The sequence below is a fragment of the Salvelinus namaycush genome, chromosome 41, assembly GCF_016432855.1.
Source record: "Salvelinus namaycush isolate Seneca chromosome 41, SaNama_1.0, whole genome shotgun sequence".
NCBI lineage: Eukaryota > Metazoa > Chordata > Actinopteri > Salmoniformes > Salmonidae > Salvelinus > Salvelinus namaycush.
In genome coordinates, this window is record NC_052347.1 from 21,544,153 (window position 1) to 21,565,332 (window position 21,180).

General features: G+C 44.8%; 2 protein-coding genes across 4 annotated transcripts; one reads left to right on the plus strand and one right to left on the minus strand.

Moving 5' to 3' along the window:
* Positions 1-3: 3 nt before the first annotated feature.
* Positions 4-8,409, minus strand: LOC120034385 (STE20-related kinase adapter protein alpha-like). Of its 3 annotated transcripts, XM_038980920.1 has the most exons (12): positions 8,325-8,342; positions 7,939-8,019; positions 7,713-7,770; positions 3,003-3,105; positions 2,780-2,901; positions 2,398-2,506; positions 2,084-2,207; positions 1,837-2,008; positions 1,631-1,735; positions 1,266-1,516; positions 1,136-1,178; positions 4-1,013 (listed from the first exon to the last, which is right to left on the minus strand). In XM_038980920.1, exons 4-12 carry the CDS (start codon positions 3,052-3,054, stop codon positions 858-860), a joined length of 1,134 nt encoding a protein of 377 aa, XP_038836848.1. In that variant the 5' UTR covers positions 3,055-3,105; positions 7,713-7,770; positions 7,939-8,019; positions 8,325-8,342; the 3' UTR covers positions 4-857. The 3 variants fall into 3 exon arrangements, with proteins under 3 accessions (XP_038836848.1, XP_038836847.1, XP_038836849.1); XM_038980919.1 differs by lacking the exon at positions 7,713-7,770 and having other exon boundaries at positions 8,325-8,409; XM_038980921.1 differs by lacking the exons at positions 1,136-1,178; positions 7,713-7,770 and having other exon boundaries at positions 839-1,013; positions 8,325-8,409.
* An 89-nt stretch (positions 8,410-8,498) lies between these two features.
* LOC120034166 (ATP-dependent RNA helicase DDX42-like) lies at positions 8,499-15,968 on the plus strand. Its single transcript, XM_038980617.1, has 18 exons — positions 8,499-8,578; positions 9,013-9,255; positions 9,393-9,540; positions 9,692-9,753; positions 10,247-10,283; positions 10,896-11,048; positions 11,168-11,272; positions 11,432-11,551; positions 11,655-11,831; positions 11,924-12,052; positions 12,169-12,268; positions 12,386-12,433; positions 12,527-12,624; positions 12,778-13,054; positions 13,240-13,466; positions 13,569-13,679; positions 13,802-13,900; positions 14,014-15,968. The coding sequence occupies exons 2-18, from the start codon at positions 9,020-9,022 to the stop codon at positions 14,680-14,682; spliced, it is 2,796 nt and encodes a 931-aa protein (XP_038836545.1). The 5' UTR covers positions 8,499-8,578; positions 9,013-9,019; the 3' UTR covers positions 14,683-15,968.
* The last annotated feature ends 5,212 nt before the right edge of the window (positions 15,969-21,180 follow it).

Here is a 21,180-nt window from a genome sequence, read left to right on the forward strand (position 1 = left end):
CAATGACAGTGAGAGCCCCGAGGTGACAGGTATTTATTATCAAGTAAAATAGTTGACACTCCCAACACTTTCCCTTCGTGAAACCCAGACAAACTATCTGAAACAAGCACCATTGTAACATTCACTTTTTTGCAGGACATAAATGGCCAATAACAGGAAGGTTAATCAAATACATGGACCTCAGTTGGCACAGTCTAGTGTTAACTTGCTTTGCCATCTTCAGTTGAGGGTTTCAGGTAGATATTTCTTACCTCTCCTGTAAAACTGATGGTTCAGTATGAGAGCCTCTTCTCAGCTGTGAGGAAATGCAAACACTGTCTGGTTCGTGATAGCCTTGGACAAACTTCTGGAATCTTCCATCTGTTGTGCTGGCTAGATGGCTGATTGGATCAACCCTTGGTAATGCGGTCAGTTCCTGGTCTTTGTAATGTCAACAGATGGCTCTAGATAGGGTCAAGTACAACTCATCAAATAAGAGGTAGTCTCCCTGCTTTACCTTTAATGGAACATCTCCATTGGCAAGTGAAAGAGCTGACTGGACATACTCCCCCATACAGTTCTTTGATGGGTCCAGAGCTTTAGTAGAATCTGGAGAGATGTGTGCGTGAGAGGAATTGGGTGTCAGTCAGTGCAAGGGTCTGTCTGCTCATGCATCTTTTAGACTAGAGCGATAATAAAGGAGGTGAGATGGCAGCTGGCTTTTAAACCCAGTCAAAGGGAGGAGAAACGGCTTAGTTTGAATTATTTACATGGGCCATTTAATAAGAACAAAGCGTAAATCCAGTCCGAAGTCTTCTCAGAGCGTCTCCTGTTAACCTCTTGGTTACTACACACACCTCCTTCCTCTTCCTCTGTGGTCAGAAGTCCCAGTCATCCACATCCATGTGGCTGAGGCCAGACTCCAGGCTGGCCAGTCCAGAGGCAGCATCCTGAGGCTGGGTACTCTCAAAGCCCGTGATGGGCGTTACGGGCCGGAACAGCTCAGGCAGAGCCTCCGATGGCCGACGCTTGATCTAGGGAATGGAAAGAAATCTCATTGGGATTCTAATAATCAAGTGTGTGACTGAATGAAGCCATTATATGACTTAAATGTTGTACATTGATGTTGAGGGGGGAGGAACTAGATCCTACTGACCTGTTTGAAGAAGGAATGACCAATGAGAGCACTGGCTGAGGGTCTGAGGGAGGGGGATAAACAATTAAATGAGCTAAAATTCATAAGACAATCAATGTGAGGACCAGCAGCCTAGCTTGGCATGGTTCACCTCTTCTCTGGGTCCCTCTGTAGACACAGCTCCACAAAAGCATGGAAGTGGGGAGAGAAGGTACGACTGTAGGGGTGGCTCCCCAAGGAGGAGGGCTCTCCGTTAGAGTGGTGGGCCCCACCGGTGCTGGGGCCCTCACAGATCCCAGAGTCAGCCCCAGAGCGGGAGGGCTTCATGGTCAGCTCCTCTGGGGGGATGGTGGTGGTGTCCAACAGACAGGGGACTGTCCCGTTCAGCTTCTCCAGCAACATCTAGAGGACAGAGGGGAGGAAGAGGAATGGAGAGAGATACCAGTCAAGTGAGGGGCAGAATATAGATCTTTCAGAATAAAGATAGCGTGAGGGGTTGATCAGGCCACTAGTCACCTGTGTGGCTGGCATGTCTTTGAAGGGCACATGTCCATTGGCTAGCTCACAGGCTGTGATGCCAAGACTGTAGATGTCTGACCGGAAGTCGTATCCCTGCAGATTCTGACATGCACACACACCAGGGTTGACCGATAGAAACAAATTAAGGTATTATAGTTTAAAAGCAAGGTATTGTATGTTAGCCAGGTGTGGTATGGAGTTACCTGCTGCAGCACCTCTGGGCTGAGCCAGGGCAACACCTTGATGCTGTACTGGGGGAAGTCATGGACCACTCTGGCCCGCTGGCCGTGACGGATCAGACTGATGATGCTCCTCAGACCAGACATACACACCTGACCGTCTACCGAGATCAACACGTGGCTGGCCTTCACGCTCCTAAACACACACAATTAGACGCCATGTCACAATCCTGCATGAAAAGTCCTGGGCCTGTGTGTACTTTGTACTTACCGGTGTACATAGCCCATGTGGTGGATGTAGTCCAGGGCTTTGAGCATGCCCAGTAGGATGTAGGCGATGGCCAGCTCATTCATCCCATCAGTGAAGTGGCTGCTGATCAGGTCTCTGGCCGACCCTAGCACATGTTAGACACTACATTAGTCAGTGAGAGAGCAGAGGACTGTGAATAGTAGGATTAGGTGGAGACAAATTACCTTAGTGTGGGAATGGTAACTAGAGTCCTCCGGTCTACATTTAGCTTTTGACTACATTTGACTAGGACCAGAGTAGTGTTAGTCAGTGCTCTCCTGTCTGTGAATCCTCACCATAGGCCATGAAGGGAGAGATGACCCACAGCTCGTTCTCTGCTATGAAGATGCTCCTGTAGGGCAGGATGCTGGAGTGGTGGAACAGCTTAGATACATGGAGCTCAGCCTGAGAGAGAGACAGAGATTCGACTGGGTTAGGTTTAATGGACAGAGGGAGATTACATTGAGGTATGTAATAGATACAAATTAGACAGACAGAGATGGGAGGTTGGATTACATAACAGGTGATGTCATAAAGCAAGGGATGAATGCATTCAGAGTGGAGGAGTGAAAGAGGGATATAAAGACAAGGATGATTTGACTGATGTCTGTCTGCCTGGCAAAGGGAAATGTGACAGATGGATGGTAGAATGATAGATGGATGGTGACAGGTCCAGACCTGCAGGTAGTTGACCATTTCATTGGTGCAGGACTCCAGGTCAATCCGACGGATTGCTACATGTTCCCCTGTGGGTCTGTATCTGGCAAGGTTGACGGTCATCAAGTCCTCCAGGCCTCGACCTAGCACAGCAAAACACACACCAAATTAGACTAGAAACAGGTACACAAACAATGTATTCAACAACAAAGTCACTGGGGTTGGAAGCCTGAGACTGACTGACCTATGATGGTCAGGAGCTCATAGGCGCTGCTGTCAGGGAGGAAGCTTCCCATGGTGTCCCGCCGTGGGACTGAGGTCAGGCTCTCGTGGCTGTCTTCATGGGCCTGGGGGGAAGGCGGCAGCAGGGAAGGAGTTAGCATTTGAAATGCTAGCATATATTGGCCCTTAGTGTTGGGCTTTACTTGTGGCATTGTGAGAGTGGCCTGCAAAGGCTTGGTCAGACGTGATGGTTGATGCTAAATCATATACAGGCAGACTACAGAACGGAGTGTGTACGAGCAGTACTTGTGGAACCTGAGTGGAGAAGATCTAACTTCAGGTTTGAATTCTGTTGGTGGCAAATTATAAGCAAGAAGCTACATAATTTATGAATCATGCCTTCTCTAAACCTCATCACACCATAGTGCTTGAAATATTAACGCTCATGGTAAGATACATGCAGAGTGGGTACCCAAAAATAATAATGTGAGTGTGTTCAGAGAGGAAGAGGCGAAGCAAGAGGTTGCACTCTCGCCAACATGTGTCCAAAATGAGCCCAATGTGTTTCTATGGGCTTATTTTGGACTTAAGCTTGTTTCCTGCCTTCCCGCCTTTGGAACAATGACTCCCATTGTTGGGCGGAGACGTGAGCATCTCATGTATCATCTCAAAAGATGAAAATATGGATCCAATAAGTCTTAAAAGATGCTCAGAAATAAAACTATTTTCACTGTCAAAATGTTTGACTGGAAAACAATGTATGCAGGGCTATATGCAAAAAAAAAAGAGCATGTGCTCCTAAGTTAAAATGTAGGAGCACATAGAATTGTAGGGGCACAATGAAAAATATGAGGTATTAATGACAAGAATTGACAACAATTACAAAATGTTTTTTCCCCCAAGGGGCACGGGTGCTCCCAAATTAAAATTCCAGGTAACAGTAAAATATTTCGGTGCATATGCAACCAAAATGGTACCACTGTAGAGCCCTGGTATGGGGTGTTGGCCTAAACGTACAGTTGAAGTTGGAAGTTTACATACACTTAGGTTGCAGTCATTAAAACTCGTTTTTCAACCACTCCACTAATTTCTTGTTAACAAACTATAATTTTGGCAAGTCGGTTAGGACATCTACTTTGTGCATGACAAGTAATTTTTCCAACAATTGTTTACAGATTATTTCACTGTATCACAATTCCAGTGGGTCAGAAGTTTACATACACCAAGTTGACTGTGCCTTTAAACAGCTTGGAAAATTCCAGAAAATTATGTCATGGCTTTAGAAGCTTCTAATGGGCTAATTGACATAATTTGAGTCAATTGGAGGTGTATCTGTGGATGTATTTCAAGGCCTACCTTCAAACTCAGTGCCTCTTTGCTTGACATCATGGGAAAATCAAAAGAAATCAGCCAAGACCTCAGAAAAACAATTGTAGACCTCCACATGTCTGGTTCATCCTTGGGAGCAATTTCCAAACGCATGAAGGTACCACGTTCATCTGTACAAACAATAATACGCAAGTATAAACACCATGGGACCACGCAACCGCCATACCGCTCAGGAAGGAGACGCGTTCTGTCTCCTAGAGATGAACGTACTTTGGTGCGAAAAGTGCAAATCAATCCCAGAACAACAGCAAAGGACCTTGTGAAGATGCTGGAGGAAACAGGTACAAAAGTATCTATATCCACAGTAAAACGAGCCCTATATCGACATAACCTGAAAGGCCACTCAGCAAGGAAGAAGCCAGTGCTCCAAAACCACCATAAAGAATCCAGACTACGGTTTGCATCTGCACATGGGGATAAAGATCATACTTTTTGGAGAAATGTCCTCTGGTCTGATGAAACAAAAATATAACTGTTTGGCCATAATGAACATCGTTATGTTTGAAGGAAAAATGGGGAGGCTTGCAAGCCAAAGAACACCATCCCAACTGTGAAGCACGGGGGTGGCAGCATCATGTTGTGGGGGTGCTTTGCTGCAGGAGGGACTGGTGCACTTCACAAAATAGATGGTATCATGAGGAAGTAAAATTGTGTGGATATATTGAAGACATCAGTCAGGAAGTTAAAGCTTGGTTGAAAAGGGGTCTTCCAAATGGACAATGACCCCAAGCATACTGCCAAAGTTGTGGCAAAATGGCTTAAGGACAACAAAGTCAAGGTATTGGAGTGGCCATCACAAAGCCCTGACCTCAATCCTATAGAAAATTTGTGGACAGAACTGAAAAAGCGTGTTGCGAGCAAGGAGGCCTACAAACCTGACTCCGTTACACCAGCTCTGTCAGGAGGAATGGGCCAAAATTCACCCAACTTATTGTGTGAAGCTTGTGGAAGGCTACCCAAAACGTTTGACCCAAGCTAAACAATTTAAAGGCAATGCTACCAAATACTAATTGAGTGCATGTAAACTTCTGACCCACTGGGAATGTGACGAAAGAAATAAAAGCTGAAATAAATCATTATCTCTACTATTATTCTGACATTTCACATTCTTAAAATAAAGTGGTGATCCTAACTGGCCTAAGACAGGGAATTTTTACTAGGATTAAATGTCAGGAATTGTGAAAAACTGAGTTTAAATGTATTTGGCTAAGGTGTATGCAAACTTCCGACTTCAACTGTATTAGGTTTTTAATAAAATTTTAAAAAATGCAGTAACAGCATAATAACCATTTCTCTACCAATTTCCAGCCAGCATTGCGAGGTAGATGCCCATCACGTTAAATCACTCAGACGGTGTTGCCAAAAATGGAACACATGGAACTCGATCCATTCCATTCAACTCCAGTTCACAACCATTGGTGGATCCAGAGATTTCCACAACAGTGACACATTAGACATGAACAAATAACCAGTTGCTCATACCCTCCCACCACCCACCTACATGCCCTCTGCTTTCTAGTAAGGGAGAAGTACAGTGAACACAGGCAATAGACAAAGTGTCCACACTTAAACTACTTCACAAACATGAAACAGGCTTGGTCAAAATTAGTGAGGACTTTCAGTGAAGAACAACAGAAACCATAAATCAAATAGTAACACCATGTTAAGACCACACCGAAGTTCCTAAGGGCCCATTAAGGTCGGCTTTACAGGGAGATTATCTGTCAGCTGAGACCAAACAGCCGTTTTCCGTGACAGCCGTAAAAGACAAGTGCAGGTCAATTAAGCCTGGTAATTACGGATGACCCATCATTTCCCACTCTAAAAGACACAAACTGAGGTCAACTTTATGAATCAGGAAGGACTGTTTTGATCTCTGGAGCAACCGATGGAGCCATCAGGTAACAAGTAGTATTAATGGGGTGATCCATCTGTCCACTTATACTGATCACATCTTTTTTTCATCAGACTTGACAACCTCAGTTGCTCTCTCCAACCCAACCATGTCTCATCAAGAGGACATCACTACTGTAAGCTCCCCCAATAGGAAACCCTGGTGGGTGAAGTAGGATGGGCCTCAAAATACAAAGCACATACAGCACAGCATTGTGAATCAGATGCCCATGCACAAAAGCACAAAGGGCTTGTGAATTCATTCACGTTGGCTCCACCCTCACACACAGGCAGATGGAACGATCGAGAGCCGTGACTGGAGTACCGCACTTACTTTCCTGTGAGAGCTTCCCTGAGCTTGCTCTGTGGTAGAGAAACCACATCAATGACAAACAAACAGACACACAAGAGAAGGATCTGTGTTTAGAGCAGCTCAGGAACCATTAGGTACACTGTAAGTGTAAAGTATAGCATGTGGTGTTTGTTGCAGGAGTCGGATCAATGCTGCTAGCTGGCTCCCATAACAAGGAGGATTCAGTTTAGGCTAATTAGATACCTCTGATGCATCTGTTAAATCAGTGAGGAATCTGAGGATTCAGTCTAGCGGGATTGAGTGATTATGCATTGCCATGGGAACAGGAAGCAGCCAAAACCAAACTTGAAATCAAGCGTATGACCGAACACAGAACAATTATGCAATGTAAGCTGAGCGCACAGAAATATGAAGATAATGCAAAGCTTGATAGTGAAGCCACCCCTCCCCAGCTATTCAGTTCCTCTCTATGTAAACCGATTCTTCAACCACTGATAAATTGACAGTGCTTTCCTGTCCTCATGTTAGTGTCTAATAAGACCCACATACTGTAGAAACATCTCTTTGAACATGCCTCATCTCCACCACACTTGTTACCGTTAAAATATGATTTCCTTAATAAATATTTGACCTAGGTATCATGTCAACTTCGTATATACTACAAAGACCGACGGCGTAACAGAATATTAATCTGACATGCAGTATTCTGAGGCTGCACATTTACTGCATTGATCAAGTCTTCCAGACAAGGAGACATCACACTGGAACAAACTCTCTTCATGGCACACATGTAAGGTACAGTGAGACATTTGACACCTGCAGAACATCGAAGCAAGCAGTAGCTCTTATGTGTCCTGAATCTATGTGGGAGACAGAGGTATCCAGCCACATATTGCCAAAGAACCAATGCTGATTGGATTCCAGTAGGTTTAAATTGTATTATGTCAATTGTTTGTTAGAGTGTGTTGCTTTTTAAAAACTGTGCAATGCAATATCTTGTTTTGAAAGCAAAGCTGCACTTAGGATATAGCCAGCAGGTTCTGTATGAGGGTTGGGCAACCTCATAGCTGATGATAGGTCTTGTGTGTAAGCAGCAGTTGATTGGGGAAGCCTTTTTAGGATAACCTTTGACCTTACCTCCAAAAAACTCTAAATCCCTCAGGCTCTCCACACTCAATTTCTCTGAGACCCAAAACTGGGATTGAGAGAGGGAGAAAGAAAGTGCAGATACCACAGGTCAATCACTTCTCCAATAACTGATCATTGCTGTGACACTGTAAGGATTCAACATAAGTATTTGATATATTTTCTAGACGGAGCGCTAACGCCAACAGGCAGGGGAGCGCTAACTGAGTTCACTCACCAGAAAAGACATGGATCTGTCGATTGTGGCAGCTAGAACCGCTGAAACCCCATCCAGAAAAAAATCCCTCCAAAAGAAATACTAACACAGTAACAGAGGAAAGGAAACAGGTTAACGTTACTTCGCTATGAACAAGACATGTAGCTAACTATAACCTGCCTATAGAATAATTTAAGTTGTAACGTTAAATGTGAAAACCATTTCACAAATAGTATAATAGATAGGCCCAAAAACATTTTATTAGCAGGACTACTAGCTAACGTTAGCTATGTAAAAAAATTAATTAAAAAAACGTTAGCGTGGCTTGCTTACGCTATCTTTTTCATTACATTAAACAACACAGATCAGCTAGGTTGCTATATAAACGCCGATAGCTAGTAACCTACCTATATGTTAACTTGAAGAATTAGCTAGCTAGTATCTGGTGGAGCGAGTTTGTTAGCTACCATTTTCAACAAACAACTATTATCGAAAAGGGGCGGTAACTAATGTCACATGTTTGCGTTGATTGGTTCGTTGTTGTGAGAAGCAATCCGTCGCGCGTAATCTACGTCTACACACGGTAATGACGCAAAACACTTTCGAGTCGCGCTGTGAGATTTGGCAGTGGTAAACAGATCTTTCTTGGTGGTGAAAACAGGTAAATAAACAGTACATGAATCCATGAGGTTAGTTTATAGTGTATAACGTACACTAGATTTAACTGCTTTTGCAAATATCCTTTGACAAGCCATAGTTGCTCAGTCAGTCATTTGTCACACACCCACTTCTTCGTCGTGCTGCTGCGGCCCTAGAGAAGCGTAGCATGCTAACGTTAGCTAGTTTAATTTAGCCAATTAATGAGATCCAAACATTAGATAGACACAGATTAATGCAATATTTTATATCTTCAATTTGCCAGAAGCCACAGATAATCTTTGACATCCCCAGACAGTGATTTACGAGATGATTAGCATTTAGCAGACGTTTGTGGGTGACACACAAGGCCTGCGATGAATGGACTGGAATGCAACAGCAATGTACAACAGTCAAACACCAAATGTTATGTTTTTTTATTTCCCCTTACTTCTGTAGAACAGCTATGAACTGGAGCAAGGGTGGCCCAAGTGGTAAGCGAGGGTTCGGGTTTGGAGGATTTTCCCTTGGTGGTGGTGGTGGAGGAGGAGGAGGAGGAAAGAAAGAAGAACTGCGCGTGCCTCAGAAATCCCACACGTCCTTCGGAGGCGCAGGGACAGCTGGAGGTTATGGCAAGAACCAGCAACTCCCTGCATTCTACAAGATAGGAACAAAAAGAGCCAATTTTGATGAAGAGAATGCGTGAGTGTAGACTTATCTTTCCTTTAGGGTTGAGTTTGGCGTGCTTCGTATGCTGTATTATCAACCAGTTATGCAGGATGTATTACATTGATTTCAATGACATTTGACTGGTGATAACTTTCCTAACCCATTTCCAGGTATTTTGAAGATGATGAAGAGGAGTCAAGCATCACAGATTTGCCATATATCCCAGCTGAGAACTCCCCCACACGGCAACAATTCCAGTCTGGAGGGGGCTCAGACAGTGAGGATGATCCTCTTGATGCCTTCATGGCCCAAGTTGAGGTGAGTCAAGGATTCCCCTATTAAACCTGGATCATGTAGGAATATACACATTTTATCCGTAGTTCGTCTGCTTAAAATCTGGGGTTATTGTCACAGAGCTTTTGGGAAATATTGAAGGGGGGTATATTGTTCACCCTCTTGTCTGCTCTAGGACCAAGCAGCTAAAGATATGAAGAAACTGGAGGAAAAAGAGAAGGAAAAGAAGGTTGAAAAGTAAGATCCCTTAAATTTCTACCCTTTAAGCTTAGGTCCTTCAAAATTACCTTGTCAATAATATAAGCAAAAATATTATTAGCAAAGGCCCTATTCAAGGCTGCCAGGCAGGCAGTTGTAGTACATTCTTGCCATGCACCTGTGTATTGATTTGCACATATTTCCATGGTAATTAGTCATGTCAAAATTATTAATCTATTCTCATCCCAAAACTCTAGCATGTTATTAAGATAATGTAGATATAAGTTTCCACTTCAACTGCAATCATTCACCACTGTGGAGCAAAGATATGTCTCATTTGAAATAATCTGTCTTGCCATTCAATTACCTTAAATTTCCCCAGTTGGTCCATACTGTAGGTAACTAATCAAGCCTGCCTTGCATGGCGACTTTGTAGGGAGGGGATAAGCGTGACATTAGACAGGTTGTGGGGAATCATGGGTGAACAAACGAGTCGCAGGGAAGTTTTTTTTTTCTCCGCTTGTTTTTACAGGGGTATACGTGATGACATTGAAGAGGAAGATGAACAAGTAAGTGATCCATCCAACGTTCATAATTTACTACTGATCAGAGAGCCTCCAGACCCCAACCTCCCCTCCCGACCCATCTATGGCCAAGTCTCGCCACCTACCACATCTCTCGCTCTTTTTTTCTCTCTTTTACTCTCGCTCTCTCACACTATGCTAACAAACCCAATTGCAGGTTGAATCCTTCGCCCTATCCTTCTTGGATATCTACATGCATACTTGTGATGTCAATTATATATATTTTTTTTAATATACCCATGCCTAAACTAAGCATGTTGATTAATAGTTTATCTCTTTTCAAATATGCCATACTGTAATGAATGTTTACTATTAACTGTTGCTGATCTTACTACTTTGTGAAGGGGGGTTATAAAATCTGCCACTGTGATCAATTTCAGCCTGAATAACGCAAAGACTGGTTTAAATTGAGTGTTAAAACATAAAATGGCTTAGACTCCGACATTGATATGAGCGATCATCAGAGCATTTTGCCGTTGACTGTATTTGAATGTATATCCCCCGGTTATGAGAGTGGTAAGAGTGCCTGCATGAATGTGTGCTACATTAGGCGTTTAAGCTGACTCTGGTTGACTCATGCGGCTGTGCTCTGTGCAGGAAGCCTACTTCCGCTACATGGCAGAGAATCCCACAGCTGGGCTGACCGCAGAGGACGAGGATGAGAACATAGATTACGACAGTGATGGGAATCCCATTGCCCCCACCACTAAGAAGATCATCATGCCCCTGCCCCCGATGGACCACTCTGAGGTAACAGCTGCATACTGCACCTATCTGAGCCAAGAGGCAGGAAGTTATATCTTATCATGTCAATTGGAGTTTTTTTTTGTGTGTGTCTGAGGTCCTACATTTATGTCATCCCCTTATAGATTGACTACCCACCTTTTGAGAGGAACTTCTACAACGAGCATGAGGAGCTTCTCAGCCTGACAGGCACAGAGGTGTTTGAGCTGAGACACAAACTCAACCTGCGGGTAAGTGTCCGGAGAAGGACACGCGCACATACAACCACATCTAAACCCAACCACACAATCCTAGCCAACATACCACTTACAGACAACTGTTGTATGATCACATTGTCTCTTTAACCAAAAGCCTCTTGCCTATTTATTTTGCTTCATTGAATTTGGCAGGTGTCTGGTGCCGCCCCTCCTAAACTCTCCACCAGCTTCGCCCACTTTGGGTTTGATGAGCAGCTGATGCACATAATCCGCAAGTCGGAGTACACTCAGCCAACACCTATTCAGTGCCAGGTACCTAAGCAGCTTGTTTCCTAGGTCTTTCTTTTTGGTACTTTCATATTGCTTTAGTAGCAAATAGGCCTCACCTGTATTTTCTTCCCCATCTGTCCTGTAGGGAGTTCCCATTGCCCTGAGTGGACGTGACATGATTGGCATTGCGAAAACTGGTAGTGGCAAGACTGCAGCCTTCATCTGGCCCATGCTAGTTCACATCATGGACCAGAAGGAACTGGAGACTGGAGAGGGGCCCATCGCAGTCATCGTGTGCCCCACCAGGGAGCTCTGTCAGCAGGTAAGACAGCCAGGGAGAGATGGGTCAGGAACAAAACATTTCCATGACAAAAAGTTGATTGGGCCCCTGAAAATGATGGTTGTGCTCCCTAGATCCACGCGGAGTGTAAGCGTTTTGGGAAAGCTTACTCCCTGCGCTCGGTGGCGGTGTATGGAGGCGGCAGCATGTGGGAGCAGGCCAAGGCTCTTCAGGAGGGGGCAGAGATAGTTGTGTGCACCCCGGTAAGAGCTCTAGTTGACAATCACTGTGGTAGACTGTTTAGTCTTTATGTATTGGAGGAAAAGAATCCCCTGAGGTCATTTCACTTATTGGGTTGTGTATGTTGTTCTTCACACAGGGTCGTCTGATTGACCATGTGAAAAAGAAGGCCACCTCTCTGCAGAGAGTGACATACCTGGTGTTTGATGAGGCAGATAGAATGTTTGATATGGGCTTTGGTAAGTTGGCTTTCCCTTATTTATTTTGTTCCCAATGACCACTAGGCCCAGAAGATTGTTCACTGAAGTTGGTTTGACACCTATTTATATCATATACTTTTGGAAACTTTTTTTCAGAGTATCAAGTGAGATCCATTGCCAGCCATGTCCGACCTGATCGACAGAGTAAGTGTGTGTATGTGTGCATGTACACTTGTTAGAGGCTTTAGATAAGACAACCCCGTCCTATGAACCTTAACTTTACTCCTGTCCTCACAGCTCTTCTGTTCAGCGCCACCTTCCGTAAGAAGATTGAGAGGCTGGCTAGAGATATCCTGGTGGACCCCATCCGCGTGGTGCAGGGAGACATCGGGGAGGTCAGACCAGTGGCTCTTCTAACACCATCTGATTGCCACTTCTATCATTTATTTAAAGTTCTACATTGCCATAACAGTCAACCAGCTGGCGGCAGAACATTTTCTGGAGTTTAGTCATCTAATGCTCTTCAATCCTCCATCCTTCCTCCCCAGGCCAATGAGGATGTGACCCAGGTAGTGGAGATCATGCCCAGTGGGGTGGAGAAGTGGGGCTGGCTGACCCGCCGCCTGGTGGAGTTTACCTCCTCTGGCTCTGTACTTATCTTCGTCACCAAGAAGGCCAACTGTGACGAGCTGGCCACCAACCTGACCCAGGAGGGCCACAGCCTGGGCCTGCTGCACGGAGACATGGACCAGAGTGAGAGGAACAAGGTCATCGCTGACTTCAAGAAGAAGAGTCTGCCCGTGCTGGTGGCCACTGACGTGGCAGGTGAGGTGGGGGTGGGCTGCAGACGAGGGGGTGGGGAATGAATGTGGCACAACGTTCCAATCATCAGAGATCTGTGTATGACTACACAGACACTGACAATGATTTGATTGTTTTTGCCTGAATTCCAGTGCTCCTACATACTTGTCATTCTATCATTCACTGCTTCTTTGTCATTTCCTCCCTAGCCCGTGGTCTGGATATCCCTTCAATACGCACAGTAGTGAACTATGACGTGGCTCGGGACATCGACACACACACACACCGAATTGGCCGAACAGGTCGTGCTGGAGAAAAGGGTGTTGCCTACACCCTTCTCACCAGTAAAGACACATCATTTGCAGGAGACCTTGTGCGTAACCTGGAGGGAGCCAATCAAAGCGTCTCTAAGGAACTGATGGACTTGGCAATGCAGGTAAGCCATTCTACATGTCCCTGACTGACCATTGAGGACGGCTATGGAAAGGTTCATTTTATATGATGTCTTTGCTGACCTCCTTTGATGTATTCCTCTCAGAATCCCTGGTTCAGGAAATCACGCTTCAAGGGCGGCAAAGGAAAGAAGCTAAACATTGGAGGAGGTGGTCTGGGCTACAGAGAGAGGCCAGGATTGGGAGCTGAAAGTTCTGTGAGTTGGCCATGTCTATTTGTAACATAAATTCTGTTATTTGTAGTGTTTTATCTTGTTGGTAGATCAGTGGCATAATAGTGTAACTCTTGGTGATTGTTGACATTTTGTTGTTTCTCCAGGAGCGTAGTGGTGGTGCTGCCATGGGTAACTATGAGGGCTACAGCAAGCCTACCGGAGCCATGGGAGACCGCATGTCAGCAATGAAGTCAGCCTTCCAGGTAATTAAACTATCATTCACTATCTATTCTGTTAGCTTTATCCCTTTTTCTCATTTAATTATTTCTGTTAGTCTAGAAGTCCCTCTTTAATCGTTGTGTCTATTTTTTCCCAGTCTCAGTATAAGAACCACTTTGTGGCGGCGTCCGGCATGGTTCCTAAACTCACCACTAAGTCCAGTAGCTCTTCAGGCTGGACCAGCGCTGGAAGTCTGAGCTCCGTCCCCACCGGGGCCCCTGAGGGCCCAGACCGGCCCCGTGGGCCCCCCTCCTTAGCCATGGCCCCTCCAGCAGCCCTCGGCATGGGCACCAAGATGCCAGGCTTCACCAGCGCCGGCTCCCTGAGCTCTGTGTCAGACAGCCAGGCCACTGCTCCTCAGGGGTATGCCGCCCCACCCTCACCCAGGGAAGGGCCCCGTGACAGACATGGTGATGACAGGAGTCGCCATGGAGATGGCCACTATCGTGACAGGAGAGACAGGAGCGAGCGGCACAGTGGCGGGGGAGAGCGGGACCGCTATGGGGAGCGGGACCGGCACGCAGACCGCGACAGATACGGGGACAAGGATCGCCATGGCAGCAGCGGGCGCCATGGCGATAGTCGTAATGGAGACGGAAGTAGAAGGGACAGAGAGCGAGACGATTGTAGAGGTGACAGGGAGAGTGGAGACAGGGCAGAGAGTGAAGGAAGGGGGGACAGAGCTGAGGGGAAAGGAGACCGAGAGGAAGACAGCTTTGCAGTCCCAGATCCACCAAAACGCAAAAAGAGTAGGTGGGACAACTAAAACACATCACCTGAAAAGCAACCAACCAACTGTTCTTAGATGAGCATGCCTAGTCTGTAGATGCACAGCTGGTCATTTCAGCTGAAACATGCACAGAATTTCAAGGGTTAATGTGTGAACCGACCCTACTGCGCAGTCTAAATGCAAGGGGAAAGATATGCTATCCTGCATTGGTTGGGGATTCAGTAACATGGCTCCTGATTGTCAGCTTGTCTGAAGAAGTGTTGAGATTTTGGATAGAATTCCACTCTACTGTGCATGTAGAAAGAAATGTACTGTAAATATACCATCCAGATAGTTTTAACCTCACCATAAGTGAGATGGTCAATCTTTCTGGTCAATAGAAGGGAGCAGTGGAGCTGTTATGCAGTCCTGACGCCACAGAAAACACCTGTGATTGAGATGTCTGTTGTATTCTTACGTCCTTTCTCACTGGACACCCCCGTCGTTCTAGTTAAACTCTTAGCCCTGAGTAACCCAACACAGCCCTATTGGACTAAATGTGAGTGTATATTATCAACCTACGTTAATGACAGATCTCCTTTTTTTATAAGTGTACTACTTCCTGTGAATCCATCTGTGTTTGTGAACTTTGCAGCTTCTATTCACTTCTTCGTAAAGTGCCTCTGTGTCACTTAGGTGTTTTTTATGCTTTTGAAAGTGGAGTATCTGTAAAAATGTATTTGTTCATTTTTGTGTGAGGCTACGCTTGAGTTCATTCACAGGAGGATGTCAGGTATTTTTGATTTTAAATGGCTTTGGCAGTTTATTTTGTTTGTCTATGGTTTCCTTTTCTGTTTGTAATTTGTCAATGGCAGTTCTATAAGTGTGCATTCTAAACTTAGCTGCATCTGACACAGCAGTTCTGAACTGTAATAAACATAAATTCACTTGGTCCCACAGTTGTCACCACTCACTACGTTTTGACACCTGATATTGTAGAAGTGGTTATATGCAAGTGAAACACTGAACTCTCAAACTCCATAACATTCTGTTTCAAAAGCTTCCATTTTGGAATTGGCTTCTGTCTTGAAAATGACTAGTCTTAGGCATGACAATACCCGTGAGGTTCTCTGTTATAAATATCTGTAATTTGCACACAAGATGTGACACGAGCAGCTGTCATTGTGAGGATATAATTGGCAATTCCTTTTTGCATTTAACCCTTGATGCATTTTTGCTCCTCGGTGGACATGTAACTTCCATAGACAATAGGGTTAAGACTGAGTAGATACATGTGAAAAAACAATGGTCTCATTTTTGTTAATAAAATCATGTGGTTTCTAGTCGTGTCTTTTTGGGTGGTTTGTAGGGTACATTTTAAGAAGGTATCCAGAGCCAGCCACAACTCTGGGTGCATCTCTTTCCTCACACATATGGAGAATCTCAATTGCAATCTCCTTGTATCTGCTCTCCTTGCCACCTCCTCAAAACCCATTGGATGAGAAATCCAGAGGTCCCTCCCCTCTGATCTTCTCTTCCAATGGGTTTTGAGGAAGAGGGAGGGTGTGAGAAGTATGCAATTGAGAAAAGGCCATGTTCTTCTGATTGACCATATGAGAAAGAATGCCACCACCCGGAAGAGAGTGGTATTCCTGGTGTTTTAGCTAGCAGATCCGACCCACTTGCTTACAGCTGAACTAGAGTAGGACGGGCCTCCTGTTGAGATTAACACACTGCTGGTTACTGGTGTTTGTGAGGCAGATCCCATGTTTGATATGGGCTTTGGTAAGTTGGCTGCCTTTACCAAAGACTGGTCTGTATTTTGTCACCTATTTATATATTATTTTGGTATCCTTTTTCAGAGTATCAAGTGAGGTTCAACGCCAGCCATGTCCAGCCTGATCGACAGTAAGTGTGTGCCTGTGTAAGGAAGAATCTTAATTGCATACTCCTCGCGTCCCCTCCTCTTCTGTGGGGTTTAATGGCAGTTGGCATCCAATATGTTGCCTTACCACCCCCAACTGGACTATAGTATTAATCCATTATACTTTGTGATAGAAAATACTAAATAAAATATAAACACCCTTCAACTAACCCTACACTCATTAAAACCCCACTAGCCCATTCCACTACTTTGACCCTATCTGCTCCTACACCATGCCAATGGCCTGAGAAGACGGGACACCACCACTCAACACACACTGTAACTCTAATGAAGTCAAATCTTATACAACCAAATACTTCACTGCAGGTGCCACCAAAACATCTATTTTTTGTTACTGAAGTATATATCACTCGTTGGCCTATCCCTCTTTGCTGGCACAGATCTACTACTCACAGGGATCCTGCCAGGATCCCTCACCCTTGACCCATCCTCTACTTTCTTCACAGCCTCAGTGTATGACACCTTCTACACTACTCTGACTCTGGCCACCTCAACCTGCCTCTCTCGCACCAGACACTTCCGATCCCTAGCAACATGGGCACCCTTACAGTTGCACACACAACTTTTTCCACAGAATCTACACAATCCTCTGTCCCATGCCCTCCTGCACACTTCCCACATCTTGGAATCTCCCTCCTACACACTGGTGTGACATGGCCATAAATGTGGCACCTGAAACACTGCAGTGGATTCGGCACGAAAGCTCTGACAGGATAACTGATATATTGTAACATGACTTTCAAAAGGACAGACTGTGACACCTCTGTTTTCGCCTCCTTTCCAAAACCCATTAGAAGAGGTCAGAGAGGAGGGACCCTTTGCTTTCTCGTCCAATGGGTTTTGAGGAGAGAGAACTCGAGGAGTATGCAATTGAGATTCTCCCTATGTGCCCATGTACACTTGTTAAAGGCACAGGGTGCATTTACACAGGCAGCTCCATTCAGATGTTTTTCTTTCACTAATTGGTCTTTTGACCAATCAGATCAGCAATGAAAAAGATCTGATGTGAAAATATTTGATTGGTGATTGGTTAAAAGACCAATTAATGCAAAAAATATCATAATTGGGCTGCCTGTCAAAACGCAGCCTTAGTGTACAAAACCCCTCCTACCTGGAGGGGAGTCTGCTACTTATTGGTTGCCACACACCTCAGTCAATGTAATCAACCAAATCACGTCCACCTGAAAGAGGCGGGACTACCTCTTTAAATATCCCCACCTGCAATAACTAGCCCCTTTCAAACCAAACCAGCATGGAACACTTACCCATAAATGAAGCCATAAAGACCAAACCTGTTTTAAAATGTCCAAAGGCTACCCATTGTGTTAACTCCCACCAAGCCGAATCAGACTAAGCTATTTTGCATGGTGCCAAAACCTGGGATGGTAACACAATGGGGGGGGAGTGTAGCAGCATACCAAGCAGCCACCCCGGCCTACTAAGTGGCCAATAAAGCATCCTACCAGGAGGCCTACCAAGTGCCGTACCATATGGTCTACTAAATGACCTGCCAATCGGCTTCCCGCAGGCTACCAGCTACACCCCGCCAAGGCGCTCTCCTTCCAGTGGTTAGTGTACCAAACCCCCCAGAGTGCTCCTCCTCCAGCTAGTCGCAGCCTACAGTACATTCAGAAAGTATTCATACCCCTTGACCTATTCCACATTTTGTTGTTATTCAAAATACGTGAGGATTTACCTCATGATGACAGGGAAAAATAATTGTACATTTATTTTGGCAAATGTATTGCAAATGAAATATAGAACCTTTGGCACCGACTACAGCTGAGTCTTTCTGGGTAAGTCTCTAAGAGCTTTCTACACCTGGATTGTGCAACATTTACCTATATTCTCTTCAAAATTCTTCGCGCTCTGTCAAATTGGTTTTCAGGTCTTGCCATAGATTTTCAAGTAGATTTAAGTCAAAACTTTAACTCGGCCACTCCGGAACAGTCACTGTCTTATTGGTAAGCAACTCCAGTGTAGATTTGGCCTTGTTTTTAGATTATTGTCCTGCTGAAAGGTGAATTCATCTCCCAGGGTCTTGTGGAACGCAGACTGAACCAGATTTTCCTCTAGGATTTTGCCTGTGCTTAGCTCAGTCATAAAGGATTGGTGTCCCGCCTGCGGGACAGTTGAGCTAACGTAGGCTAATGTGATTAGCATGAGGTTGTAAGTAACAAGAGAATTTCCCAGGACGTAGACATATCTGATATTGGCAGAAAGCTTAAATTATTGTTAATCTAACTGCACTGTCCAATTTACAGTAGTTATTACAGTGAAATAATACCATACTATTGTTTGAGGAGAGTGCACAGTTATGAACTTGAAAATGTATTTAAAAAACAATTAGGCACATTTGGGCAGTCTTGATACATTTTGAACAGAAATACAATAGTTCATTGGATCAGATCAATTTGCAGACGTGTTGCTGTGCGTTTTGTTGCCAACCTTACTTTACTAGCTGACAACTTTACGTTTGTTTTTTTTTCTTTTTAATTACCGTTTATATTTTTATTTTTTCCATCACAACTTTTTTCCCTCATTCAACTTTTTCACCCCCGGACGCTTTATCTGGACATGGTTCGTCAGCACTTTCAACAGCCGAAGCTAAGTAGTAACATTAACATGATGTCTTCTAATTGCAGTCGCTGTACTCATAATATACAGGAGAACGATCGCCTTATGGCGAGGATAGCTGTGCTGCAAGCCCAGCTTCAGACGCAATCGTTAGGCAAGGGTAATTTCAGTGTAGGAAAGGATGAAACAGCATCTGTGCCACCAGTAAGTACAGATAGTAACGTTAGTATAAATCCCCCCGCACAGTCCCCGCAGCCGGACAACTTTCTCATGGCTTCTGGAGGGAAATGCTGTAGGAATGCTCAACTGGTGTCGCTCATTCAGCCGACAGAAACTTTCAACCGGTTTTCCCCATTAAGTAGCGAGTCGGAGTCTGAGGCCGAGTCTTCTCTTGTCTCTACTCCTCCCGTTACAGGGTCTGAGACGCCGAAGGCTCCCACCATTAGCTCTGACAAATTGAAAACCCTAGTCATTGGCGACTCCATTACCCGCAGTATTAGACTTAAAACGAATCACCCAGCGATCATACACTGTTTACCAGGGGGCAGGGCTACCAACGTTAAGGCTAATCTGAAGATGGTGCTGGCTAAAGCTAAAACTGGCGAGTATAGAGATATTGTTATCCACGTCGGCACCAACGATGTTAGGATGAAACAGTCAGAGGTCACCAAGCGCAACATAGCTTCAGCGTGTAAATCAGCTAGAAAGATGTCGGGATCGAGTAATTGTCTCTGGCCCCCTCCCAGTTAGGGGGAGTGACGAGCTCTACAGCAGAGTCTCAGCACTCAATCGCTGGTTGAAAACTGTTTTCTGCCCCTCCCAAAAGATAGAATTTGTAGATAATTGGCCCTCTTTCTGGGACTCACCCACAAACAGGACCAAGCCTGACCTGCTGAGGAGTGACGGACTCCATCCTAGCTGGAGGGGTGCTCTCATCTTATCTACCAACATAGACAGGGCTCTAACTCCTCTAGCTCCACAATGAAATAGGGTGCAGGCCAGGCAGCAGGCTGTTAGCCAACCTGCCAGCTTAGTGGAGTCTGCCACTAGCATAGTCAGTGTAGTCAGCTCAGCCATCCCCATTGAGACTGTGTCTGTGCCTCGACCTAGGTTGGGCAAAACTAAACATGGCGGTGTTCGCCTTAGCAATCTCATTAGGATAAAGACCTCCTCCATTCCTGCCATTATTGAAAGAGATCGTGATACCTCACATCTCAAAATAGGGTTACTTAATGTTAGATCCCTCACTTCAAAGGCAGTTATAGTCAATTAACTAATCACTGATCATAATCTTGATGTGATTGGCCTGACTGAAACATGGCTTAAGCCTGATGAATTTACTGTGTTAAATGAGGCCTCTCCTCCTGGTTACACTAGTGACCATATCCCACGTGCATCCCGCAAAGGCGGAGGTGTTGCTAACATTTATGATAGCAAATTTCAATTTACAAAAAAAAAAAGACGTTTTTGTCTTTTGAGCTTCTAGTCATGAAATCTATGCAGCCTACTCAATCACTTTTTATAGCTACTGTTTACAGGCCTCCTGGGCCATATACAGCGTTCCTCTCTGAGTTCCCTGAATTCCTATCGGACCTTGTAGTCATAGCAGATCATATTCTAATTTTTGGTGATTTTAATATTCATATGGAGAAGTCCACAGACCCACTCCAAAAGGCTTTCGGAGCCATCATCGACTCAGTGGGTTTTGTCCAACATGTCTCTGGACCTACTCACTGCCACAGTCATACTCTGGACCTAGTTTTGTCCCATGGAATAAATGTTGTAGATCTTAATGTTTTTCCTCATAATCCTGGACTATCGGACCACCATTTTATTACGTTTGCAATCGCAACAAATAATCTGCTCAGACCCCAACCAAGGAGCATCAAAAGTCGTGCTATAAATTCTCAGACAACACAAAAATTCCTTGATGCCCTTCCAGACTCCTTCTGCCTACCCAAGGACGTCAGAGGACAAAAATCAGTTAACCACCTAACTGAGGACTCAATTTAACCTTGCGCAATACCCTAGAT

Excerpts from the sequence above, each read along its gene's own strand:
- LOC120034385 (XM_038980919.1), bottom strand. Across the intron at positions 2,902-3,002 it reads TGAGCTCCTGACCATCATAG|GTCGAGGCCTGGAGGACTTG; the intron begins GTCAGTCAGTCT and ends TTGCTGTGCTAG. Across the intron at positions 2,208-2,397 it reads CTCTCCCTTCATGGCCTATG|GGTCGGCCAGAGACCTGATC; the intron begins GTGAGGATTCAC and ends AACATGTGCTAG.
- LOC120034166 (XM_038980617.1), top strand. The coding sequence starts at position 9,020 with ATGAACTGGAGCAAGGGTGGCCCAAGTGGTAAGCGAGGGTTCGGGTTT. Across the intron at positions 9,541-9,691 it reads CCTTCATGGCCCAAGTTGAG|GACCAAGCAGCTAAAGATAT; the intron begins GTGAGTCAAGGA and ends TGTCTGCTCTAG. Across the intron at positions 13,467-13,568 it reads TGATGGACTTGGCAATGCAG|AATCCCTGGTTCAGGAAATC; the intron begins GTAAGCCATTCT and ends TATTCCTCTCAG.